Source organism: Tetrao urogallus (assembly GCF_951394365.1).
Source record: "Tetrao urogallus genome assembly, chromosome: Z".
Taxonomy (NCBI): Eukaryota; Metazoa; Chordata; class Aves; order Galliformes; family Phasianidae; genus Tetrao; species Tetrao urogallus.
In genome coordinates this window covers 62,236,294-62,264,043 of record NC_136816.1, presented here as the reverse complement: position 1 = coordinate 62,264,043, position 27,750 = coordinate 62,236,294, and the positions used below count along the sequence as shown (strand labels likewise).

The following is a 27,750-nucleotide window of genomic DNA, read 5'->3' as shown; positions in this document are numbered from 1 at the left end:
CAAGACTGGATGGGGCTGTGAGCAAATTGGTCTAGAGGGAGGTGTCCCTGCCTATAGCAGGGTGTTGGAACTAGATGATCTTCTAAACCAAGCCATTCTATGATTAATTCTATGATTCTATGTTGAAGTGCCCTGTCTGTCCAGTGGGCTCTCAGCCAGTCAGACAACCAGGATGCAGAGCAGTTACCAGAGAAGAGACAGAGCAACAAATGGTTGTGGAAAGGAAGAGTCTTGTCCAACACCAGAGAGACCAGAGGCAGAGTTCTCCTTTCTTTTTTCCTATTTTCTCCCTTCCCTCCCTCTGTCCATGCAGGATTATTGACAACAATAGCAGTCCTCATACCCTACATTCAAGTCATTTTCAAACTGAAATAAAAATCCCATTGCCACTCTTCTTCCATTAAATTAGCTCATTTTAAAAATTATTATTATTGCATCCTTCTTGAGTTCATTTGTCCTTTTATAACCAGTTGAGTTTTCCCTATGGTGGTTTACCCCATTGTGGTGGGATGACAGTGGTGGTGGCCACTGGGAGAGCCATTGATTTATCCCAGGCAGCTCCCCTCCTCCAGCACCTCCAGTCTGATGCCAGCACACTTCATGGCTGCCAGCACACAGTGACTGACTGTCTTCCTTCTCCCTGTTGACTCCATTCGGATGCAGTGAAGCTGGCTCTCTTCTCTGGGGCACTGGTAAGGCATTAGGCAGGAGCACTGCATCTGTGATTCTGGCAAAGAATGTGTTGGAGTTTTAGCTGCAAATTTTATGACTGAAAACATGTTATTACTTTATAGTTTGACAACCTTTCAAAAGCCAACAGGGAAAAAAGCTATTGCAGGTTCATGATAACTTACAGTATACTTAAGGTACATGGTATCTTACGGTCAGAAAGCTTAGTGCATGCACTAGGTAGCAGGACATTGGGAAGCAGAGACAATAGAAGCTTTATGTATCAGTTTTTGCAACACTGACTACAGCAGCAGAAATGAAGTATCTAACTATTTTTATCCACTAGTTTACCTTGACCTTTCTTCTAAACAAAAATATATTAAGCTGACTTTCTGTTTGCAATTATCTTTGCACACAATGTTGCTGTGAAATGGAGTCTTAAGGTCTGTATTGTGCCAGCTCCTATTTCATTAGAGCTCCCTTTATGAATGCTAAACTACCTGCCTGCTGGCCTGTGGTAAAACTCAGTCCTGCTGGTTATTTCATTACCTATTTCTGATCTAATCAGATCCTGACTCTTTACATTCTTTCCCAGAAATTCCCTGGGCAGGAAACTAAATTCCTGCCTCCCCTTTCTTAAAACACATGAAAAACATGCATTTTACTCAGTTCAGCTTCTTTCGCATGGTATTTCTGTATCTTCTGCCTCTGTGTTGATACAATCATGATACAGTAGTTGATACAACTACTAATTAACTTCCATTTCCTAATTGTGCATTCTCATGGGCAAGAATATTGGTGAGGAATTTTTTCCAGTTAAAACCTCTTGAGTACCACAATAAAAATTTAATGTCCTTTTCTCCCAAGGACTCTTGCTTACTGCACAGGGCTCCTCTGTGGGTCTCTGAGATAAAAACACTGAGATGATGGCACCGAATCCAGCCTTAATCCAGTTTCATGGTGGGAACAGAGCTAGGCTTCTTAGGGGCTCTGGAATAAATAAGCTAAGTGTTTTTTGAAATCATAGTCATCTACAGAGGAGCCCACCCTGCCGTGCCCCCTGAAGGGCACACCTGATCCTAGTCATTGCTTCAGCCCCATTTGAAGCAATACCTTGTGCAGTAGCTTTAAGCCACATCCTTCAAATCTGTGCTGTATGAATCATCTTGCAAAACAGAGGTTTTAAGATTGCTTCACACTGCTGTTTCTTTTTTTTTTTTTTTTTTTTTTTTTCCCACAAGCAGAGGAAGTGTGATTGGATCATATTTGTCTCTGGAAGCAAGCGGAGGAATGAGTGTGGCTGCCACTCAGCCTTCTCCTGGCAGGCGTGTGATGTGCATGAAGCAATCCAATACCTCAGACATTTACAGGAAATCCTACTGCTGTTATCACAGAGTTACAAAGTAAATAGCCAAGTTGCACAACAGTGTTTATAAAATAATCCTCTTAGGGATTTCACCAAACAGCTTAGCTAGTTCATTAAAACTCTTAATAAGCACAGCTTTCACATAGAGGTATTTGCACATTTTACCATTAAAATCCCATTAGGACTGATGGCCCCTGTCTTGCTAAGTAGTTTTATGATTAGTTTCATAATTTAATTATATGCTATAGAAGGTGTGTCCCAGATTTACTCCTGAAGTACAAGCAGGTGGTTACAGTAGACTTACAGGGAATAGGTGATAACATTTCTGGCTGCATCTCTGTAATTAATGATACAAATATTAATTCTCCCTAAGCAGTTCCCTTAATCTTCAAATTTCTTTTATCCCTTACTAATGGGAAGTGGCCATACCACTTTTGCCTGAGAGAAGACACATATCTGAATGTAACACATGTTAGTAGGGATGCAGCACTGAACCCACTTCCACATTCCTCTGACCATAACTTGCTGAAGTGGGCCACAATGCCTGTAAATCCCATTCTTACACAGTGAAGGAACCAGCACATTTTAATTTCAGTGCCTGTGGACAGGGATAAATTCAGAAGCCATACCTGGACATTCCTCCCAGTCATAGCAGGTGTCATAGCCACAGGGCACTTTCTTCAAGCTTTCTGCAGAGAGCTTTGCCCTTTCAATAGCCCAGTGTAAGTCGGAACTGCTGTGGCAAGGGCCAGCATGCAAAAAGTGAAATGACTGCTCTCCAAGGCACTTTTCAGCTGAAAACTGACAGCTGGGTTTCGTCACATGCTGTTCAGAAAGAGCATGTAGCACACAGATGTCTTCTGAGTAGTGGCTGCCCCAAGGAAGAAGAATAATTATTTTAACAGACTGTGATGCAAGTCCATTCGTTAAAAACTCCAACAACGTAAAATGAAAAACAGCAAGTCCATGACAGGCTAGATATCTGTCTAAAGACCTAAGGCTGTCATAGCTATTGAAGTGTCTGGTCCTTGAGAAGGCCCAAGTACAGCATAGTGCTGTGAGCTGAAGAAGCTTTGGTCCCAGCCACAAGATACAAAGCCAAGGATGTGCTTGGAAAAGGAAACAGGAGGTACTGTTATCTCCACAAGGCACAGGGCACTTCCAATGACCCTATGTTAACCTGGTTCATACTCAAGCCATATTCATCTTTCTAATTTTCAGCCCTACACCACACCTCTAACCTGTCCAGCCATTTACTAAAAATTCTCTGGGATAATCCTTTATTTACTGGAAGACTCGAAGGTCTGTGCAGGTTGTGTTCTGCTAAGAGACAGTAAGTCCAAGTCTTACATATTTTCTTATGCTCTCAATATTGAAATATATGGTGTACTTTTACACCATGTTCACCTGGACAAGCACAAGTAGTATGGCACAGTAAGGTAAGGTGATGACTATGAAAGTGTAGAAGTTGAAGGAAAAAGAAAGGAAGAAGAGTTGGGATGTCCAGTAGCAGATGACAATGGCACGAGATTAGAAAGACTCTGGTGTGCCATATGGTTAATTTTCATTTTATTTCATTGACTGTGAAGAGGGCTGCAATCTACATGCAGGGCCATAACAGGTTAGAGACCAGGAATCTTCAGATTGCTGTGTTTTGTTACTCTTTATTTTGTCTTCACAATGGACTTTCTGTCTGCCATTGGGGAAACTGTGACTTTTCTTTTTCAAATGGAGCTTTAACTTACCCACAGTCCTCTTCTGGATTCATGCAAACACACTCAGACCCAACCTGTTTTTGTCCTGGATTGCAAAATCCTCTAATCTTAGTTTGCTCATCTGAAACAAGAGTGAGAGTTCTTGTAACTGGAAACATAATTAGCAGAAATTACTTAGACTTCTACTGCCAGGACTAAATTGTATTTATTTCCATTTATCCTGCACCTCTTCATCAAGTGCAATGACACCACAAGTATGGGTACGTCTTCGCAAGAATCGCTGGAAAAACTTGCATACAAAGTTTCAAAAGAATGAGTTATCCTGATAAATTTCATTAAGCATTGCTAATACAGCTTTCTCCCCTCAAGATTACAGTTTCAATATTGCAATTTCATGATCAAAATGTGAAATATGTTGCACTCAAAAATTCTGATAATAAATATTATTCTAATAATTTAATGAACAGTTGCAATGCATTTGAAAACTAGTAAGCCACATTCTAGCTCTATCTAGTTATAATAAAACCATGCTGAGGATACCAGGACTACAGGAATAATAATGCACCTGAAGAGATACTAACCTTTTTCACATGTAATAGACCTCAGAATAGAAGGAAACCAGGACAGGTCTTTTCCACAAGTATATTGTGTTTGACCAGTGACTACAAACCCAGCTCGACAGCTTAGCTTCACAGTTTCACCAATGATGTAGTGTTGCTTAAATGGGGAAATTTCAACACTGTCAGATGTTGGTGGCCTCAGGCATAATGAGGCTGTATTAAAAAAGAAAAGAATATAATTCTAGCTGTTTTCATGGCGTAGGGATATTTATAGCAAGACATAATGCTTCAGGTGAAGAGCCATTAAGGCACACACAATAACACCAAACACTTGATTGACATTCAAAAATAATATTTGTCATAATTAAGTCTAGATATTTTCAATGCATGTCAATGTTTTTTATAAAAGTAATTTTTGATCAATAACTAAATAACTACAATCCATTACTAATGTATGCTAGTAAGAGTAATTTAATTTTGGTTTGATAAATACAAATGGTATTTACAGAATATTTTAATCTTGCTTTTGTAAAAGAAGCTATTGACAAAGAAATTAAAATTAATGGCGTTGAAGAACTTGTGAGTATAATTGGACTTTTTTTTTAATAAAATGAATAGTAAGTCAATAAAATTACACTGAGTTTTAACAAGCTATTGGAAACTCTCCTGTTAGCAAGACCAGGCCAGTTCTCACCTATGGCTGTTGAAAAGACTTGTCCGTAAGCAGTTTGAGGCATTCATTTCTTATGGGGATTTTAGAGACATAATTAATTTAATATAAAAAATGGTAGTCAGGTTCCTCCAAGAACACTTTGTTCAGCTTAATTGTCAAAGATCGTTATTATAAATCTGAGTATAAGAGATGAGTACTTGCTTCTCTCAGAGATATTTAAAACTAGAAGAGAGAAAGGCCTCATAAAACTGAGCGTTTTCTAAAACATTTAACATCACAATATTCTTACAAAGCACACAGCAGCAACACTTTGAAGTTCAAAGAGGAACAATGTAATGACTCAGTAGGTTTTTGTCATGCCTAGTGTGAATGCTTTAAGTACCTTATTAAAATGCTGTCTTTTCAGATATCATTACAGATTTATTTGTTAAAACCTGTATTATAGTCTATTTTGTGTATTTTTCCATGACTTGTTTTGTTGCTGAACAAAACTAGTTTTTCTTACGTTGGCATTCAATAGGTTGTTGTGTCCAAGTTTGATCAGGCAAACATCGGAGGAACTGATAGCCACTGAGAACATGACCGCTCACACAGGCAATTTCAGCTTCTTCTCCCACTGCATACTGGTTCTTTTCATTCTGCCAAAATAAAGCCCACAAAAGCAAAAAGACTATAAAAAAATCTTGAATGAAAATAGACATTGTCAAACAAATCAGTGCTTAAAGTCCTGCAGCAAATGCTTTTCCTTTTCTGAAACAAGAGTCGTCCAGTCACCTACAGAATATTTGTCCAGCCATACTAAATAAAGCCATGGTTACAAAATATTCAAAGATCAGTTCAGGATAGGTTTCACTTTGCCTTTGATTCACTTGCTTATAGATGCTGGTGAACTGGAGTCCCATAACATGCTATACACAGCAACATTGTCACTAGCACAGTTATTAGCTTGGGTATCAATCTAGCAAAGAGACTGTAACTAGTATGTTTTCCTTCCATCTCAATCATTTTTCATGCTCACCCTTATAAACCCATTTTCTGGTGGGTCTGGCCTGGAGCATCCGGTCTCAAGCTCACCAATCACAGTATCCACTTCTCTTTTTGCTTCATCATCATTAATACAAGGAGCTCCTCTGAAAAGTAAAAATTGCTGGTAAGGATTCATCTTAAGCAGCTGTCAAAAAACAACAGCATAATGTCAGAAGTTTTGGTCGGCTATGCTTGGAGTATTTTCCTCAAAAAAAAAAAAAAAAAAAAAAAAAAAGTGGTAAGAAGACAGTTTGGTTAGGTTTATGAGTAATAATGTTGTGATACAGTAGGTTTTTGCCATGTCTAGTGTGAACACTTAAAATACCCCCTTAAAATGTTTATATGGTCATAACCCAATCATTGCTATCAGTCAGTGGTTACAGGAGGTTTGTTTTCTATCAGTGGGGAGCTGTAAAGCCTAGTCTCTGAGGTAAGTAACAAAGAACCACATGATCCATTGCTTTTCATCCTCTCTCTCCTATTGCTCCATAATCTCCTCTGCTGTCATTACAGCAAGGATAATGAAAATACTGGCTCATCTGTTTCTGCATGTGATTCTCAGCAGAAAAGTTGAACCTGTTCAAAATCTTATTCTTAAAGATGCAAGAAACTGAGCCTCTTTTGGGGCTGGAATTATGATTTCAAGATGAAACCATGCAAAACTTGTACATTAGATGAAATCAAAGCAGGAATACGAAAAGCTTTTTAATTTCAGAGAAATTTTTTCCAAGGCAATGAGCTCAGACTTAAACCTTTAAGAGGATGTGAAATAAAAAATAAAGAAACTGGCAGCTCCTGTGAGTGTAAGAAGATGACATCTCCATAGCTCTGGCCAGGAAGCCATAAAGAAGTTTAAGAGATCTACAGACATACTTTAGGATGTAAATAGTCAGCCATTTTCTGGAATAAAGAATGAGTAAATCTCAGCCTGAAGCAAGTTACAAAAATTTTCAAATATTTCCTTTTCTCAGCCCGTACCACGTAAGTTCAGAAACGGGAGCTGTTTGTCACTTCTCCTTGGTCACAAAGCCACTCTGGAGGGCTCTGTAACTCTGCCTTATGACTGAAGAGTCTTTTGATCAACCATCTTCTTACTTGTCCATGAACACAGAGACATAACAGTCCTCCTCTTCTTCCCGTTCACCCTTGCAAGGTTTTCCACCGTTTATTGGGGATGGGTTATTACATTCCCTAGTCCTTCTTCTCTTGAAAGAAGCATCACATGAGCTCCATTCAGACCAGCAACCCCAATGACCATCTACAGCAACTGCAAGAAATAAAAGAAAGCCCGATTTTTTTCAAAAAATATCAAATATAGAACTTCTTAGTCAACATATTAGAGAGATAATGGTAAATTCATAGTAGCCATTTTCAGAGGATTTAAAATTGTTAATGTTAACAGAGTAGATTATGTTGAGAATGTGAGGTTTTTCAAAGAGATAGGCAAATTTCAGATTGATTCAGGAGAGGCCTTTCTTTCCAGTTTTCTTTGCAGGTCACATTTAAATCCAGAAGCAGTATTCTACTTCATGCACAGATGTTTGCATTTTCATGGTACTGACAACTACCTCAGATAACTCATAAAAGAGTAAGCTATCAAATTAAATATGAACTCTAAAACTAAGTCTAAACACCAAATCTACTTCCCACACAAACTGAATTAAAATATCACTGTCTTTTCTCACCCACCAGGCTATTTGCCTGTGCCACCACAAAGCATTACATAAGAATTATTATTTACACACCATTTCTGTTCTTCGTGACATACATTATCCACATCCATATCTTTATTTGCATATCTTATATTGTTTCTTTTTGAAGCACGCAGTTGTTGAGATACTTTTTCTTTTAACAAAAGCAACATAATAATACATTAATTCTATTTTCTACATGAATGCCAAATTTTGAAAAAACTTCTTTTGTGTGAAATAATTTTTTTCAGAATTATGACTTGGTTCCCTATCCTTAAGACATTTCAAATAGATTTTTCCTTCTACACTATAATTAACAACTTTTATATCCGTTAGATATTTTATCTTAAGCAAAGTAGGCCATAAGGAAACTAAGGAATGGATTTCCTAGTTTTTGCATCAAGTATCTTTGGTCCTAATTTCATTCTTTTTGCTAAACAACTTATTTCATACTCTCATTAGTGTAGCTTAGGGATTTTTTTTATCACGTCTTTTAATTTCTTTTAAATGCTATGCTTACTCTGTATTATTTTCTATTAGTAGCTGCCCCTTTATTTTAATACCTTCTGATCACCACAGTGGGGTAAGAAGTTGCATGAATTTTGGAAGGGAAGATTACATCATATTTGTCTTTGACTAAATTGATAGGATTCTTAAGTAAAAGTTATGATATGAATTGATGATATCAATTTTTTATTATGAATTGATGATATCAAGGTTTTGTTTTGTTTTGTTTAAAAATAACTGGTAAGGATGTAAAACTTTGACAACATTGACTCTGGACCTGGACCAGAGTTCAGCTGTGGACAGCCCTTCCCCACATGGCTGATGCTTCCTTGGCCAAAGACTTTGTGAGGTGTTAGTGGGGAAGCATACAATCTACTGCTTATCCTAATATTTTGATAAATCCCATCTATCTTTTGTGTATGTTGTCCAACAGATAACATCCTTGCAGAAATAAATTTTCCTGCCTAGGGAGTCTGAGCACTTTGAAAGATGCCTGAAAAAAACAGCCCAGCGAGGGGCAGGACAGGCTGTATCAGGACTAAATCTTCAATATTTCTGCAATGGCCACAGCCCTGCTAGCAGGAGCTTTTCAGTTGTTCTAAAGGTAGGACTACATACCACTGTGCTCAGAAAATTACTTTTTGATAGACACTGGAAAGAAGAGTGGAAGGCCAGGCTGGACATGGCTCTGAGCAGTCTGGTCTAGTGGTTGGTGACTCTGCTCACAGCAGGTAGGTTAAAACTCAATGATCATTGTGGTCCTTTTCAACCCAGACCATTCTATTATTCTGTGATTCTATGAACTGCATGAAACATGTATATGTTACATTTTTTGATTTATGCATAAAGTGATCCATTTCTTGTGCAAATAAATGCACTTTTACAAAAAATAAAAATATGTTTCTTTATACATTCATAAATGAATTTATAAAATCATTCATGTTTTTATTTATCAGTGAAATTTCAGAGTTTTGCTTTCTAGAAAATAGAGCAAATTTGATTTTCAAACGGTTGCCTCCTCAGTTCTGTACCGCAGGAATTCCTGACCACAGCTCACAATGGGCTTTATAACAGGAGAACCCCATTTACACCATGGCAGTATCATCACACTCACCTGACTCATAACCTGGAGCTCGGATCTCACAGTTTGTGCCGTAGGTGCCAGCCTGGCACAAGCAGAGGCACTCTGTCCCGGAAAGCACAGGCCTGCCATTGTTGGGGCACGGGGCACACTGACATGGGTCAAACCTGCCTGCATATTCCCCGAGGGCCCTTCTGAGGTTGCGTCGCCTGGTCACGGCACAAGGCATGTTCTTCACCAGATCCACAATGGACGACACCTGGAAAACAGCCATTCAGTTAGCACTTACTTTCAGTTTAACTGTGTGCCATACTTTGCAATGTAGATCCAACCAGGAAAGGTACATTATTTTCTTTATATCTTGACCAGATGTGTGTGCACATGTAATTCACCTCACATTCAACATCGTCTAGATTTAAAGGGCAGGAATGCATAGCTGCTGGCTGTTGGGTATTTATAAATATTTTTCTTAACCTTCTCTTACCTCAAAGTCAATTACTACGGGATTGTCCTTGGTCGATTCCAGCCAGTTTATAAAGATTGTGCTCCCTGGAAAAGCCCCCTTTTTCTCCCAGGCCAGTGCAGCAGCGTACTCTGATCTGCCACCTTTGACCAGTGAGACTGACCGTTCTGCTGACTCCAATATGGAACCTGAAGGGATTTCAGAACAGAAATGTGAGACAAAGGCCTTCAAAGAAAACAACAGCATCATAAGGAAAAGTGTAACAGGATAGAAAAGAATATACTGAAATATTATAGAGTTACCCTTAGAAGAAATGAGTCTAAGCTCAGAAAAAAAAATTCCTATTCTGTTTAGTGATGTATCAATTTCCTAAAGAAGGCTGTGTAAGGCTGCTGCCATGGAGATATTCTCAACTACACCAGAGGCTTGTGAAATTGTATGGATAAAGCAGGCTTCGCTAGAAGAAGAATGCACTACAAGGCAGGATCTTTGGTCCCAGTTATAAATGCCTGATTAATTGGACTTTATCAAAGAATGAGTGCAAAAGCAGTGAAGGTGAGGGTATATCTGTTTTTAGTGATGCAAAACACAATCCTTACCATTCTTTCAGAAATAGTGCCAACCTTCTGTGGTATGAGATGCATTGTTGGGGACTTCATGACGTCTGTTCAAGATGAGGAAGATGGGAGGGGAATATAAGGGTGCATTACATTGCTGAAATCTCTCAGCAGCTCTGAGCAACCTCTAGAAAAGATCATGGAATCACAGGTTTCTCACTTTAGCAAGCCTGGCTCTAGCCATGCTTGTCAGATCTATGACTGCCAGAAAGAGCCAGTGACACTGGATCTCAAGTTACAGAACTCGAGAGCAGAGGATGAGAGTTCCTCTACCATAATTTTGCAAGCAGGAAGATGTTTTTGATGTTTGCTTCATTGAAACAGTGAAACAGTTTCAACTCCAGGCAATACAAGGGGTTGTTCCCCAGGGGTTGGTACTGGGGCCTGTCCTGTTCAACGTCTTTATTGTTGACCTGAGTGGTGTGGTTGATGCGGTGGAAGGAAGGGATGCCATTCAGAGGGACCTCAACAGGCTGGAAAGGTAGGTCCAGGTGAACCTGATGAGGTTCTATACAGTATAGTGCAAAGTTTTGCACTTGGGCTGGAGGAATCCCAGGCATCTACAGAGACTGGAAGGAGCAGTCCTTGACAGCAGCCCTGCAGAAAAGGGCCTGGGGGTCCTGATGAATGAAAACCATAACAAGAGTAAGCAGTGTGCTCTTGCAGCTCAGAAAGCTGGGCTCCATCAGAAGAGGCGTAGCCAGCAGGGACAGGGAGGTGATTGTCCCCCTCTTCTCTGCTCTTGTGAGGCCCCATGTGCAGTACTGTGTCTACGTCTGGAGCCCCCCATACAAGAAAGACAAGGAGCTGTTGGAGAGGGTCCAGAGGAGAGCCATGAAGATGATCAGGGTACTGGAGCACCTCCCCTATGAAGACAGGCTGAGGGAGCTGGGCTTGTTCAGGCTGGAGAAAAGAAGGCTGTGGGGTGACCTCTTAGGTACTGAAAGTTACCTAAGGTAACTCTTAGGTACTGAAAGTACCTAAGAGGAGGGAATCAATTCTTTGAAAGGGTTGATAACAGCAGAACAAGGGGAAATGGCTTTCAAGTTGAGGGAGGGAAGATTGAGGTTGGATGTCAGGGGGAAGTTCCTTACAGAGAGAGTGGTGAGGTGCTGGAATAGGCTGCCCAGAGAGGTTGTGGATGCCCCATCCCTGGAGGTGTTCAAGGCCAGATTGGATGGGGCCCTGGGCAGCCTGGTCTACTATTAAATGATTAGTGGCCCTACATGTGGTGGGAGTGATGGAGCTTGATGATGCTTGATGTCCCTTCCAACCCTGGCCATTTTGTGATTCTGTGACCTGGACAAGGGGAATGAATCACAGGATCATAGAATGCCCTGGGTTGAAAAGGACCACAGTGATCATTGAGTTTCAACCCCCTGCTATGTGCAGGGTCGCCAACCACCAAACCAGGCTTCCCAGAGCCACATCCAGCCTGGCCATGAACGCCTCTACGGATGGGGCATCTACAACCTCCTTGGGCAATCTGCTCCAGTGCATCACCATCTCTGAGTGAATAATTTCCTCCTAATATCTAACCTAGATCTCCCATCTTAGTTTAAAACCATTTCCCCTTGTAATATCACTGTCAACCCATGTAAACAATCATTCCCCCTCCTGTTTACATGCTCCATTCAAGTATTGGAAGGCCACAATGAGGTCTCCCTGGAGCCTTCTCTTCTCCAATCTAAACAAGCCCAGTTCCCTCAACTTTTCTTCATAGGAGAGGTGCTCCAGCCCTCTGATCATCTTAGTGGCCCTCCTCTGGACCTGCTCCAAGAGATCCACGTCCTTCCTGTACTGGGGACTCCAGGCCTGGAAGCAGTACTCCAGATGGGCCTCACAAGAGCTGAGTAGAGGGGGACAATTACCTCCCTCTCCCTGCTGGCCACTCCTCTTTCAATGCAGCCCAGAACACAGTTTGGCCTTCCGGGCTGCAAATGCACACTTTTAGCTCATGTCCAGCTTCTTCTCCACAGACCCCCAAGTCCTTCTCCACAGGGCTGCTCTCAAGGAAATCTTCGCCCAGTTTGTATAACTACCTGGGATTGCTCTGGTCCAAGTGCAACACCTTGCACTTGGCCTTGTTGAACCTCATTAGGTTCTCACAGTCCCACTTCTCCAGTTTGTCCAGGTCCTTCTGGATAGTGTCTCTTCCCTTCAGTGCATGGACCACACTGCTCAACTTGGAGTCATCTGCAAACTTGCTGAGGGTGTACTCAATGCCACTGTCTATGACACTGATGAGGATGCTGAGGAGCACTGGTACCAAGACCAACCCCTGAGGGACACCGCTTGTGACCAGCTTCCACCCTGAAACAGAACCATTGATCACAACCCTTTGGCTGTGTCCAGCCAACCTATTCTTAATCCACCATGCAGTCCATCCTTCAAATCCACCAATCTCCAATTTAGAGAGAAGGATGTAGTGAGGGACCATGTCAAAGGCTTTGCAGAAGTCCAGGAAGATGACATCCGTCGCCTTTCCCCCATCTACCTATGCCATTACTCCATCATGGAAGACCACCAGATTCATGAGGAACGACCTGCCCTTGGTGAAGCTGTGCTGACTGTCTCAAATCACCTTGGATCACCTCACTGAGTACAACCTCAGTAAGTTTGCAGACGACACCAAGTTGACAGGAAGTATTGATCTGCCTGGGAGTAAGAAGGCCTTATAGAGAGATCTGGACAGGCTGGATAGCTGGCATGAAGCCAATGGGATGAAGTTCAACAAGACTAAGTGCTGGATCCTGCACTTCGGCCACAGCAACCCCAGGCAATGCTACAGGCTTGGGGCAGGGTGGCTGGAAGACTGTGTGGAAGAAATGGACCTGAGGGAGCTGGTCAAAGTTTGGCTGATCATGAGCCAGAAGTCAAGAAGGCCAACAACACTTTGGCCATCAGTGCTTCCAGCAGAAGCAGGGAAATGATTTCCCTCTGTACTCAGGCCTAGTGAGGTCACATCTCAAGAACTATGTTCAGTCTTGGGCCCCACACTACAAGAAAGACATTGAAGCTCTGAAGCCTGTTCAGAGAACGACAACAAATCTGGTGGGGGGTCTGGAGCACAAGTCTTATAAGGAGAAACAGAAGGAACTGGGATTTTTTTATTCTGGAGGAGGCTCTGGGGAAACCTTATCACTCTCTACAGCCACTTCAAAGGAGGTTGTGGTGTGCTGGGGGTTGGCCTTTTCTCCCACTTATCTAGTGATAGGACTAGAGGGAATAGCTTCAAGTTGTGCTGGGGAGATTCAGGTTATGGATGTTATGGATGTTAGGAAAAAATTTCTCTTCATCTGCAGTTAGCAGTTAGGCTCTAGAATGGGCTGCCCAGGCAGGTGGTGGAGTCACTCTTCCTGAAGGTGTTCAAGAAATGTTTAGATGTTGTTCTAATGGGCATAGGTTAGTGGGAAATGCTGGTAGGAAGTGGATGGTTGGACTGGATAATCTTGAACGTCTTTTCCAACCTTGTTGATTTTATGATTCCATGAACACTGGCCTCTCTGTCAGTGTTGGAAGAACACCTTTAGTGTTGGAAGAACTCCTCTAACCAGGAGGACCTGGTGTGCCTTGTTGAAGATAACTCAGGTTAACTAACAGGATACAAACCCTGTTATTATCATAGTTACCTTCATGTTTCACAGTCATCTTGTTTGTGACACATTCGGTACTGACTTTCTTCTTCTTTCGGAAAAACACACGCCTTATTGTTTCTGTTCGAATACACTCCATTGATTCATCCACTGACAGACCTAGAAGTACAAAAGCAGCAGCTGCATCACCATAGATCTGTTACATCACAGGTCTCCCTGCTCACTCATTTCTTTCTGACCTCTTTACTACATTCAAGCTCCTGATCCACCATTGTCTCTACTGCCAGGGTGTGTTCTGCTCCTCATCAAACCGGTTCCATCAGGTGCTGAATAGACTCTCCTAAACTCAGCCTATTCGTGTCTAGGTATTTCTCCTATATCACCTCCTCTGTTGTATCTGATAATCCTTCCTTCTTCTGGCGCACCATGGAGCAGTCCTTTGCTGTTCAAAATCAAAACCCAGTCACCCAAGGTGCTACTCTGCAGAGTGGGTGGGAACAGCAAACCTTCATCTGAGCCCAGGTCATACCAATGGGCTGCTCTGCCTGGAAAAGTAATTACCACCTATTCCTGCAGCACTTTGGACAAAGACCACCAATATTATAGAAGAAGACATTGCTCCTGAAGGTACCCAATTCCCTGGCTACAAACAGCAGTAGAATGCATCATACTTAACCTATAGGCCCTGTAGGTACCGTCCCATGCCCATACAAGTTACAGTGGTGACATTAAATATCATTACTATTAACCAAGAATTTCTCCTTCTGTAATATTCTGTTTTCATTTTTACAATCTAGCAGTCATGAATAAAGTTTCAGACTATTTTCTAATCAATATCAGCAGCTCTAAAACTGTAGCCCAGAAGGCGACATATCTCTCAGACCTCAGTCCCACAATGGCGTATATTGGAAAGCCTTCTTGGTGTCAAAGGATTTGGACTTGAAGGTCCTAAATACTGTCACGAACACAGTGACATTTACCAATTAAAGATCTTCAATTTTTTAAAATAAAGCGTGGAAGTTCCTTCTTGCTTTATATTTGAGCAGTGTGAGTAATTCCTCTGTCTACGCAAATCTAAGGGATTCTTTTTCTGTTAGTTGTTGAGTTTTCTGTATGGTGGAAGACCTAAAAATAGAAAATGGTAAGAAAAATAGTAAATAAATTGCTGAAGATTACCTACCTGAGTTCTTGAGTTCCTCGGAACTATACTGGTAAAGAATGTCGTAGGAACCACCCATCCTTCCAGAGGTGTAGTAATGAGTGCCAAAGTCGTCAAATATTCTACTGTATAAAGCATAGTTGTACTCCAGGGGCAGCTGGTTTAGAGCTTTTAGAAAGACATCTGAAAGCTGCAAATTTGACTCCTTCATGGTGAAGTTTGCAACAGAGATGACTTTATGGACTCTAATAAAATTGGAATTCTAGATATAAAATTAAAAAAATAAATAAATAAAATAAAATGAAATAACATAATCTTGTTGATTGCAGAAAACAGAGTGGCCAAGAATATGATCTGAGCTACATTGAAAACCTATTTCCTCTAGTCCATCATGATGCTTTAACCATGATTAAACTCACATAGACTAGCCCTGGAATTTCCAAGCATCCTGTGAGGTTCTCAGGGACAACACTCATTACTGCTTTGCATTGTGGGAGTGTATAGGATTTCAGTGTGAGTTAAGAATTCCTAAGCAGTGGACAAACAGAAAGTAAAATGACTTCTGCTATAGCAAATATACCAGTAATTGATAAGACAGGCAAAAGACTAGGAGGAAAGGCTGGAGCTAGTAAGTATCTGTGAGCTGTTTGTAATTAATCTTGAGTGGGTATTTTGGATACTACCTCATTATTGTGAGGTCTCAAATGTTGTTTATCAGTCTGCTAAAACTAATCTTACAGGAATAAAGTTTTAATTCAGTGTCAGGCTGTTAACACACAAGGTCTGGGGCATGATATGGGTGGAAAAAAAAGCAAGAAGTTCAGAAACTAGAAGCATCACCTCTTACATTCAGAAAACTCATGTTTTTGAGGCAGATAATTTCTTTTGTGTTCACTGTTGAAGGTTGTTAATGAGAGAGTTCAACTAAAAAGAGGAGAAAAAGAATACTGAATGGCGAAACTGGTAACAAGGCAAAAAAGAAAGTAACAAAAAAAAAAAAAAAAAAAAAAAAAACCTGAAGCAAAGAGATCAAGAGCCAAAGGGGTGATGGGAAAGAGCACAAAATGAGTAATCTGCAGAAAGAAGAAAATCATTATAAATAAAATTGATACTGATCTATATATAGGTTCTGCTATTGAGTTTTCATATTGATAGGTTGATTCTGCTCCACTTCTGTCTTCAGGTTCATGTGGCATAGAAGTCATAAGACTGCATTAAATATGGAGTTTCTTCAGCCAGGAGTCAGCAACATAACATGTGAGCTGGACCACAGCACTGAGATGTGCACAGCACTCGCCATTTCAGTGCTCTCATTTGCATGCTGGAAGATAAACTAAGGGCACTCAGCTTTCTGCAGCAGTGAGAATAAAAATGGAAGAAATAGGATATATAATATTCCCTGGACTGTACTCTGCTCCTTAAATACCCTGAGGTAATATCATTTCTCAGAAAATGACTACCAGGTGATTTGGGCTCAGTTTTAAGCCATACCATATCACATTTCAGCTATGATGCACAAAATTACAGGCAACTTTGGCAAACATTAATTCTAAATGCTCAGGTGGATATGATGCTCCCCCATACCAAAAAATATTTTTTTTCTTGACTTGCACCACGCATTTATATTCTCTAATATTCAAAGCATCTTAAGTGCTTTTCTTACTAGCAATTTCCCTTACAGTTGTCAAACCCAGTGACTTCTTTATTAAATCCCCAAGGCTTGAACAACCTTGGAAACTTTTACTTGAAGAAGAAATTCAGGAAACTGAATTCCAAAGTCTCCAGTTACCCTGGTCACATGTCTAAACATACTGGTAACCCTTGGCAACTGTGGCAATCTTTATCCATGAATACCAGGTATTAATACAAAATGCAATGCTGTAGATTGAAGTGATTATTCCCAAAGATATTCAGTCAAAATCCTGGTCTAAATCAAGTGCAGATACTCAAATAAGGTCAGATATTATATAAAAACTACTTAACTGACAAAACAAAAATCATCCAGACACAAGCTGAGCTGGCCTGATGAAACCAATAGTTTTGATTAATTAGAACATTTCTCACAAAACAGACTCTCACTAGAACGTACTGGTTAATTAAATAATGTTTACTTCCAAGTAATGCAAGCACAGAATCTTGCCTCTTGTCCCCACGGATGGGGATGGCTTCCTATGTTTCAGGCCTCAATTTTTTAATTCAAGCCATCCAACTCAATGAGTTGCAGCCAAGAATATTAAGAGCATGAGCCAATGGGTTGGGTGCAGAAACTTCAGGAGTCCTTTGGTGTCTTTGAATGCCCGGAACACACATGCTATCAGGCAGTTACCAGTGTGCCAATTCTGAGATAACTTCTCTATCTCAAAGGAAAATGGAGTTTGAAAAAATTCATGAAATTCAGAAAAAAAAAAAAGAAGCAGAAGAAGAAAATGGTAAATAAAACTAACAACATGTAGCATAATGAGCAAGATTAATCAACAAGTTTATGCTGTAGTGGGTAAAACAATAATAATTAAATATTATTATTATTAAAAAATAATATTAAAGTTTCACTTTATGAGTCTTTCCTTATATTTAGTAGAGAAGAGTGACAGCTGGGGCTTCCTTTAAGCCCTGATGGAACACTATTGCGAGCACTCACATTTATGTAAAAATCCACTGAGTTTCTTTTAACTGATACAAAATGAGGGCAACTAGCTGAGATGCAAGGTTCTGTAAATCTGTCATTGTCTATAGATACGCAAGATGTATCCCACCCAAAATGCTTGTTTTGATGCAAACAGAAGACCAGAAAGGGGTCATTACTGTCATGAAAATTATTTTAAAATTAGAATACAAGAATGTGTACTAAAGAGCCTAAAGATTAGCTTAACAGTAATAATAATAATAATAATAGACAAACAAAAATAAGCATCAGAAACATATTCATATTTCCTCTTAACAATATGGAAAAATTCAAGACCTTTCAAGTCACTTAGGCCCTACAGTGACTCTGTGATGCTCATGTGAAGCTATTCTGCTTGCAGTTTGAAAATCGGGTCTGAATTTGACCTCCCAGATTGTTAGTTCTCACTCATTGTCAGTGATCTGTTTAAACTACTTTTACTTTGTAAGTGAATATTTTGAATTTATAGATTTGTTTCATATACATATGTAAGTAGATATCTGCTGTTGTATACACCTATGAATAAACTGCATACAGGTAGGCACAGGTGAATGCAGAGGCTTCCTGTAACATGGTAAGGAACCTGAAGATCAAAATTAAAAGTCTTGCCATGGACACAGTCAGGAGGAAATAAGCCATCTACAGCCAACAGCAGACCAAGTCATCAGCTTTCTCATGCATGTTTCTGAAATTTTATGACAATAAAGTTCAAAACAAGTTTAAGTCCAATAAAAAATCCTCAAGAAAGTTTCGTTGATATTCACATTTCTTTTCATAGTTTGGGACTGGATTTAAACCTTTAAGAAGACACCATTCTATCAAAATAAACTCACCAGTTCTACAGAAGAAAAACTTGATACATATAACTGCATCAGAATGACAGCAAATAGAATTCCAGTAGATGGAAGTTAAGCAAAGATTATTGCAGACTAGAAATTGTGGACTACTTAATCAGTCAAGTTACTTAACAATTAAGACAAGCCTGTAAGCTAGTAATAAATCTGTCATGAAAACATTAAAATTATAACAGATGTTTTTGTAAAAGATTTACTATGATTTTATTACAACTCCTCGGTTTCAACAAGCTTTAATTTTGAACAGTTTTATGACCTCTGCCAGGCGTAATTACAGACAAAAGAATAGTTGATCCTTTACAATCATTAAACTCTAGAATTATTATATTTCACAGTATTTGCCTGAATTAGAGAGGCAGAATTTTATGGGAAGTAGTTGTCTGTTCTCAGAAACTTTTCTCTTGGTGTGTTATTTCTGGGATTATTTTTGTGACTCTGTGCAGCTTAACAGAAAGTATGTTGCAACCAGGAATATCCTGTAGAATCAGGAGAGGACCTTCTCGTTTTTAATTCTAGTATTTTTGCAAAATGTAATCCCAATATATCTTGTTAGTGGTACCTGTGGTAGCTCAGTTCCCCTAAACAAGAAGATGGAAACTCAAAGAAAGGAAGAAATTTATGTCACCATTCAATTACCTTTTCATGTGAGGCTTCAATGGCTTTCTTGAAGGAGGCAGATGATGTGATTTGAACTTTTCTTTTCCTTGAGAATAGACCTGGTATGCCAGATCTTCTCCGAGATGAATGAGAGGATGTACTGCTTCCCACATCACCGTCACTCAGAGGCGTTAAATCCTTGTAGAAATCTGATTTTACATCATCCTCTTCATCTATTACCTAGAGATTCAGTAAACCAAAATCAATTTGCCCTAATAACTTGAAAGGGAGCAAAGTATTAAACAATGAATTCTTGGCTTCAATGCTTGGGAACATAGCAGAAAGCTAAAAAGCTATTATAGGGTAAGGAGATGGCTATACAGTAGGCAGTTATACAAGGCAAAAAAAAAAAAACAACCAACAAACAAACAAACAAAAAGTCATGTTCTTCTAGAAATCCCCAGTCCACTTGCCCTAAAGCTTAAGAACAATTTTCCTTGAATGTTTCAAAATGCTTTTCACTCTCAGACCTGCATATTATGTCCACACTAAAAATAAGTCTCTATTTGTATTGTATGATGGTGTGTTTTTTACTTTCTGCTTGATTCCCTTCTAGAAGAATGAGAAGGTTTTATTCAGATGGGAGTCAGAGCATACCTGTAGTGTAAATCACCATATTGCAGAATGGACTAGAAGTAAATGAATAGTAATAGAGAGTGAACCTACCAGTTAACATCGGCAAGACTCAGTTATGCTGTTGCGCTAAGCAGTGATACTAAGGCATCTTGAACATCTGTTCAAAAGTGACTCATTTCCCATAATTAAGGCAAATCCCTTGCAAGATCTGTGACCTTTAGATTCATTTTTTACCATTTCAGGCTTACTTAATAAGGCTTTGTGAAGGACTTCGGGCAGTGATGTCCACTCCCCTGATCCAGTTCTGTTCTCCAAGTAAACACATGCTCTTGCATTAAAATGCACTGCAGCTCCAAGCAGAAAGCTGGTTCAGTGACATTTCTATATCAAAAACTACTCTAAATGTTGAAAAATAGAGATGCAAGCTCAGGTGAGAATCACAAGCTTGTAATATTTTTGCAGATGGACATTAGTTACCTCATAGACAACAGAGCTTGAAAAAATTGGGCAAGCCAAGAATTGTTTTCCCTACGGAATATTTCTGTACACAGTACTTCTTCAATGCCATTGATCAAACCAGACAATGTTGGAATTTGCTTTGTTCAGCTGTGCCTTTTAAAGTAAAATCTCACAATATTCATGTTAATAATCAACAGTTCAGTCTCTTCCAATCCTTCAACTTTTTTCATGTCCCGCATCCCTTTTTTCCCAATACTGTAGCCATTTGCTTCAGAGGGGGCCTTCTAGGATGTATGCAGCCAGATACTACACCTCAACCATAATATCCCAATTATTTTATAAATATCAGTGTTTAAAAGTCTGAACTATCCTGCCTGAAAATCACATTCCAAGATTTGAGGAAAAATAAAAAACAATGTCCTTTTTTCTTGGCCTGTCCTGCAAGACTTGTTCCCAGACTTTTATCCTTCTGCCTTGCAGACTCTTTACCTGCCACCTCTTACTGATGGTCAGAAGGGCTGGTCAGGGGACAAGCAGGACTGAGAGGCTGAGACAGCTGATGGAGGAGCTGCTCTCAAAGTTGCAGATGCCTCAATGGGAGGCTTGTGCTGGGAGAGCTGTTGGTACTGGAAGGACGCATCAGTAACGCTAAAACGAGCTTGGGCTTTACCAAGCCACTGGCTGGATTATATTGTGGTTGGGAACAAGAACCTGCATACCAAGTCACAGCAGAGGCATGGCCACAATCATAAGGAAGCAGGAGAGAAGCTGAGATCAATTTGTGTTGATTCTGAGTAAACACTCACTGTGAAAGTGAGAGAAAGGTACAAGTAGAGACAGCTAACACCGCTCAGTTTTTTTCCCATTTCTACTCTTCAGCTGAAGCTCTTTCAGGCCTCAGCAGGCTGGGAAATCTTGTCTTCATAAGACTTCTTAAGACTTCAGCACATAACTTGGGCTATGTTTATGAAAATGTTTTATTTTTTTGCTAAAATTTGCTTCTAGAAAGTACCTGAAAGCTGACAGTCTCCAGATTTGCAGGCACACGATACGATTTCCTTGTCTCATTGCGTCTCACTGTTCTGCATTCTCCTCCATTGAACGAGTTGCCAAGGACTTCCCCTCGGCTCTCTCCTGACAGAATGTGAAATCTAACAACACCACAACAACAAAAGCAATTTCCAGAAATTAAATGGTCTCAGAAAGACATAAATATGTATCATTTGTTGTGTACAGCTGCATCAAAGATGCTTTATGTTTGAATGAGAGGGTGTAAGTGTTAAGGCTAAGCTAGTGCTTTGAATGAAATTTCTTCATAAAAATTTCTGATTCACCCTGAATTCACCTGAAAAATTATACAACCAGGCTATAACACCAAGGTCAGCATAAGACTATCTTGGGCAGCCACTGACTCGAGAAACACAGTAAAATGGCACTGACAATTAACATGCTGCTCTCCAGTTCAGCCACAAGTGTTTGTTACCAGAGTGCCCTGAGTTCATTCAGAAACACAGCACTTGGGGCAGGCATCACACGCACACAGGTGTTGCACTGCTTTAATTAGTAGCCTGGAAGAGGTGATGGCTGGTATTGCAAGAGATGTATCAGGCACAACCAAACATCTGTAGAGGAACATCCTCCAAATTTCTGAAATGCTTTGTAATAACTGAGCTGGAATTTGCCAGTAAGTGGTGTTCTGGTTGTGGTGAGGGTGGGCAATGTCCCTCACAGCAGTGCTCCCTGAAGGCTCCTGCAGTAGGAGTAGAGCAGAGTAGGACTGCCAGATGCAGTAAGTCCAAGCCTGGCTGTTTAGTTACATTCTTATAACCTCTTACTACTTTTCATTTAAGAGGTCATGTTTTAATGGTTTACTCTCACATGCAAATATGAGAATTGTCTTTTTTTATGTAAGTTGCTGATAAGCAGTATAATGCCTGTGAAAAAAACAAAGCTGGCTTACCCACTGCCGATTAAATGCACACCTGGGATGCTCTCAAACTTTCTGCTACACACCATCTTTTTCCTCCCACAATGTCTTTCATCAGAGTTGTCCCCACAGTCATTTTCTCCATTGCATTCCAATTTTTTTGCAATACAGCGACCTGGACAGAGAAAAAGCAGCAGCAAGAGGACTTATGCAGTGATTCTTCACATCTCAATGCAAAAAAGAGCAATTTCTTTCTCTAGCAACAGTGTAAGCTTGCAACAGGAATTAACATAGCAAGGCACTTCAAAACATACATTACTTCAATAAAAATATTTGTCTCTTTTCTATCAGTTTGTATTAATTTGAAGGCATGATGACCAAAGTTAAGGTTTAGCAAAAGGAAATTCTGATAAAACTATCAAATCTGATCAGGTATATTTAAAATTAAGCAAGAACTACCAAGACAATGATTTAAAAAAATTAATAAAAACAGTGCAAGTTTGATTTCAGACAAACTATAAGGATATGTTTGTACACGTAAAATTTGTGCCAAAAAAAATCTCATTGGAACAGTGCTACTTTCTAGCAGCCATAGTGATGCTACCATTCTACAGTACAGATTGCACAACCCTGAATTCCTTTTAACTGAAGAAGAAATGTAAATATTAAGTTCCCATTAAACATAAAATCCTCAGCTCCCTGCCCCTTTTTCCTAAGGAATACATGGACAACCTGGAATAGAATACATGCATGGAATACATAGGGACAACCTGGAATTTTTAATTTTTTTTTTATATGTCTCAAACAGTAGCTATTTTCTACTGAATAATGCTGAAGTTAAGCTATGATGACTATCATTACCATTTTCGCACTGGAATTTATTCTTGCAGTCCATATCCACGATGTTGCAGAGCTTAGCTGGAAAGCATGGTCGGGATTGCACCAGTGGTTCGGTGCAGGCCTGGCCTCCAAACTGGGATGGCCGCAGGAGTTTCCGGACACGAAACTGGGGGCAGAAAAATAAAAACTTGGTGTTGAGTGAATGGGAAATTTTTTCCTGTTCCTTATCAACTTTGTTGAAATAGAAATACTATGATGGGGCATGCAATCCCCATCCCATTTGGCTTGGCTCTCTTTCAACAAGGCCTCTTGGCAGAGAATTGAGCAGGAGGGAATATGTATTTCTGAAATTTTCTACTGTTAAATAACCAGGAGTAAAATCTCAAGCTCATTTGTTTTTCTTTCCCCAAATCAGAACCCACCTTGCAGAACACTGATACTGAATGTGCTAGAAAACCATTTCAGTAATGTTTTCCATCCCTGTTCCAGGGGTTGCAGATGAAACTTATCTGCCTTTGACCGAACTGTTCTTTCCCTAAGAAAGAGCAGGAAAAATTTCCCCAATTGACATACATTTCCTCACAGACTTCATTACATCCCTGCCTCTAGAAAGACCTTGAAGTCAAACAATTGAATAGGACCCAAAAAATAAATAAATCTGTAACTGGGTAACTATGATCAGAGGGAACAAAGAGCAACACTTTCAAAAGGCTTTTGACTCAAGACAACCATTTCTTGTACTCTGTTTGGAATCTACAACACACGTTATATTGTTTGTGTGAGCTTTAACCTCTTCATCATTCCCATTCACTGAGAGCTTAACTACAATGGTCTTCACATTTATCTTGAGGGCACATCCTCCATTCTGAAGGCTGTTCATATTTATAAAGGTCAGAAGTAGTGATCTTAATAGTGTGGAGGAAAAATATGTTCAGCTTACAAAACCCCTTTTTTTTTTTTTTTTTGAAAGCAGCAAATACTTTGCATGAATATTTAAAGCTAATAGAAATGAGCTAATAAAAATGAGCTTTTACACAGAGTCATGTAGGTAGGGAACCTAGAAATTTAACTAGAGGATATGGATTACAAAAATGAGTTTAAAGAGAGCAATAAGAACCTTTCCATCTCTGGCAGTTTATTTGCTGTCTCCCATTGTTTCTCCCCATTGTGCTCTCACTCACCACCCTGGCTTAAGTAGTTTCCTAGAACTGCTACTTCATGGCCCCTGAACTCCAAAACATTTTTTGTTCTGCACTGGCATCAAGATAGATATGTATACATGTAAAGATATACATACACATACCTAACAGGCTTTCTGACAGTGCTGTTCAGATGTGCATTTCAGAAGCTGCACAGGACCTTCAGAAGAGCTTTAGGCTATGTTGGCATGGACACTTAGAGTGATCTATGATAAGCCTTGGACTCATCAGCTATGTAACTATCCTCAGAAGCTCCCTAGAATCTTATGTTTGCCTGGGCTTTTTATGTCAGTCCCACCTGATGCTGTTCTTTCACCTGTTCACTCTCTGCTAGGGTAGGTACATGTAACTCCTAACCCTGCCATCAGGGAATCAGCACAAGCCCAGAGACTCAGCCACAGGAGGATTTTGTCCTACAGATATTAAGCACATCCATCTGGGTTTTGTGTAGACTATTAGGGTTGCAGAAAAGGTGCTAAGGATGTCTCATCAGCAACCTCAGACTGATCCTGACTATGATACTGCATTTCTTAACAGTGCTAGTTACGATTTGCCAAATATCTCTTTTCAGTAGATGACTTGATCCTATTATCTTTCATTTTCAGAACATATAAAATGTCATGCTGTGTGAAAGATTCCTTGACATGCTCCTGTTGAAACAGGAATGCAAACTCTACAGCTTAATTTATCTCTTATGTAGAAAACTCATCTTTAATAATGACAGTGGCACTTTCAAAGCAAGTTCTCATAAATGGATTGGCACTACTAAATTGCCCCTTTCTATTTTGATATACTTATCTTAACTTGTTCCCTCCAGCTCCTACTGTTATAATTTATAACAGTTATAACCTTGTTAACTTAAACTGTCATTTTGCAGAACCAACTTCCTTGAAATCAAATATCTTAAATCAAGAAACTTAGGCACAATTTCTTGCATTTAACATGCATAATACATTATCTACCTACTTGTTTTTTAATGCATGGGTCACATTCTGACCAAGAGCTGAATTCTCCAAGCTGGCAATTGATAGGACAGGTTTGTTGGTTACATGCACGAGATTCCTGCTTGGTGCACAGCTGGTCACAGAAGTTTTGGTTATAATATTCATCCATTTTTATTTGCCTAAAAAAGGTCACTGAAAGAGTTACACTGGAAAGGAAACAAACTGTAGATTTCTATAACTGTAGGTTAAGGCTCATAATGCTTTATATCAATAAAAGCTTGAATGGTGGCAGGTAGCTTTGGAGTGATGCTTGAAAGTAAAATCTATATACACCTCAAGCCAGGAATGAAATAAGGGATTTCTTGTAAATTTAGAGTATGCTCCTGAATTGCATATAGTTTTGTGCAGTTGTATCTTTAGTTAACTATGACTGCAGAATTATTTGTACAAGAAGCAGCTTTCTGTCAGCTTGCCATGCTGGAACTCATATCTTCCAGAGCGCTGCTTGGTGTTGGGCAGAGCTCCCAGCGTGGGCACTGGGCACCAGCCCTGTTCACAAGAGCTGGCTGCTCAATGCTCACTGCTGGCAGGGCCACCCCAGGACCTGGCTCTTCTGACTGTGTGTGTGCAGAAATAATAGGTTTGTTTGGAAGCACTGCAATATTCTATACACAACTTTAAACGTTGCAATTAGAACCAAGTCATCCGCTGGACATTACCATTTTTCTTTCTAGATATATTATGGATGCTGAAGCATCAGATACGGAACCTCCTTCCTGAAAGTATTTTTTTTTTCCACATGAAAATTATACCCATAAATGCAGTGAGAAGATTTGTCCCTACCTGTGCCTTGTCTGCGTGCCATAATTGCAGGTTTTTGAACAGCTGGACCATGACCCCCATGGATAATGTTCACAGTAGCACCCTTGGCAGCTCCCAACCACCAGGCTCAGCAGGATCAGCTGTATTAGCACTGCCTTCTCCATAGCAGACATGTTTACAGACAGTAAAAGCTCTGGAGGAACTGTAACATTCACAGTTACTGTATCTTAGTGACTAGTCTCTTCTGATCTGCTGCTTCTATAAATCTATTTTGCAATACAAATATTTCATCAAGCAGTGTACCTGGAATATAGTGATAATGCATGAGAGAATATTAATTAAATTATTGTAATGTGGAAGGATGCAAGTCAAAGGCATCTGATCTCTTATTCAGTATTAATCATGACTGCATGTTAATTCTATTTAAGAAACTGTTTAGCAATTTTCTTGAATGCAACAAATAAAGACCTGCTATTACTCTTCATTGTTTCTATGTGTTCTGAAAAACATTTTCTACGAATACAAATGAAAGTATGAACAAGCATTTTTGCTATTGGGCATGTAAAATAATGGAGACTTAACACTATCTGGCTACAAATTCATTTTCATCCCTTTTTGCCTAACTGCTTTGCTGCAGTGAATCCTTTCTTCAGATCTTCTGTTGCTCTTTGTCCTGATGACTGACTGCATTTTTTTTTTTTCAGGAAAAGCATTTATTCACTGAAAAATTGCAAAATATTTTTTCCTTCATGCTGTCACTGAACCAACAACAAACTGTAAAGGCTGGTACAGCAGAATGTAAGCAGAGCGTATAAAACATTCTGTTTTGCCACGAAAGAACAATAAAAAATAGAAAATGTAAAAACAGATTATCTCATTTTGAAAATGATTAAATGAAATGTGAAATCGCTATTTTATTTTTTAATTACATAGCCCATGCTATTCTGACTTCTATAGCTTGCTGTGAAAAATAATTTTTTGTGGAGTGAAAATATTGCTTGTTCTTTTTAGCAAGAAAGCCAGTTGGTCTTCTCAGTACTGTAGCAGTGAGGGCTCAGTGTGCTTTTTATGCAGCCATTCAGTCAACAAGCTTTTTGAACAGTTAAGTGTAATCAACAGAGTATAATCAAACTGAAGGCAGAGAAGACAGCAATCTTGCCAGTGAACCAAAAGGAGAGCAGATAGTTGATCTTTTTTTCCTTACCTGGGCTCGTGGCTCCTTGTACCAATATTGCTAACTTAGAAGAGCGATGAAGAAGTCCTACAAGGCTCTCTCAATTACCTTGTTCATTCCTCCAGAGTGCTCTCCACAGAAAATACTCTCATTTGGTAGTGAAGTTCCAACCAATCAGTACATCTGAACTGCATTAGCAACTAGACAAATGTAAGTACATGATAGAGGTAAATTTAAGCTTTCGAAGAAAAGATACAAGCAAACAAAAAAAAAAAACAAACAAAAAAAAAAACAAAAAAAACCTGAAAAGCTTCCCCACACATCAACCTATATACACTGAAGCCAATAAAAATCTTCCTTATCAACTTACTGTAAGACTCCTAGCTGCCGATTGTCATGACCTCAGCATGGCTTGCTGCAGGCTTTCAAATGAAAGGTTGGAGGTTATATTTGATCTGGTTACTAGTTAATGAGGACAGATTCTGTCTGGTGACAGGAAGGGTCAGCCTTGCA

At 39.6% G+C, this 27,750-nt stretch overlaps 1 protein-coding gene across 1 annotated transcript; it reads right to left on the bottom strand.

Moving 5' to 3' along the window:
- Window positions 1-545: 545 nt before the first annotated feature.
- Window positions 546-26,227, bottom strand: C6 (complement C6; the record flags this gene model as incomplete). The annotated part of the gene is made up of 17 exons (XM_079548484.1): window positions 546-727; window positions 2,665-2,906; window positions 3,781-3,871; window positions 4,332-4,523; window positions 5,489-5,621; window positions 6,002-6,113; window positions 7,105-7,276; window positions 9,322-9,547; window positions 9,773-9,939; window positions 14,001-14,123; window positions 15,145-15,385; window positions 19,276-19,476; window positions 21,344-21,482; window positions 22,292-22,433; window positions 23,120-23,264; window positions 25,264-25,420; window positions 26,085-26,227. 17 exons carry the CDS (start codon window positions 26,225-26,227, stop codon window positions 546-548), a joined length of 2,808 nt encoding a protein of 935 aa, XP_079404610.1.
- Between the last annotated feature and the right edge of the window lie 1,523 nt (window positions 26,228-27,750).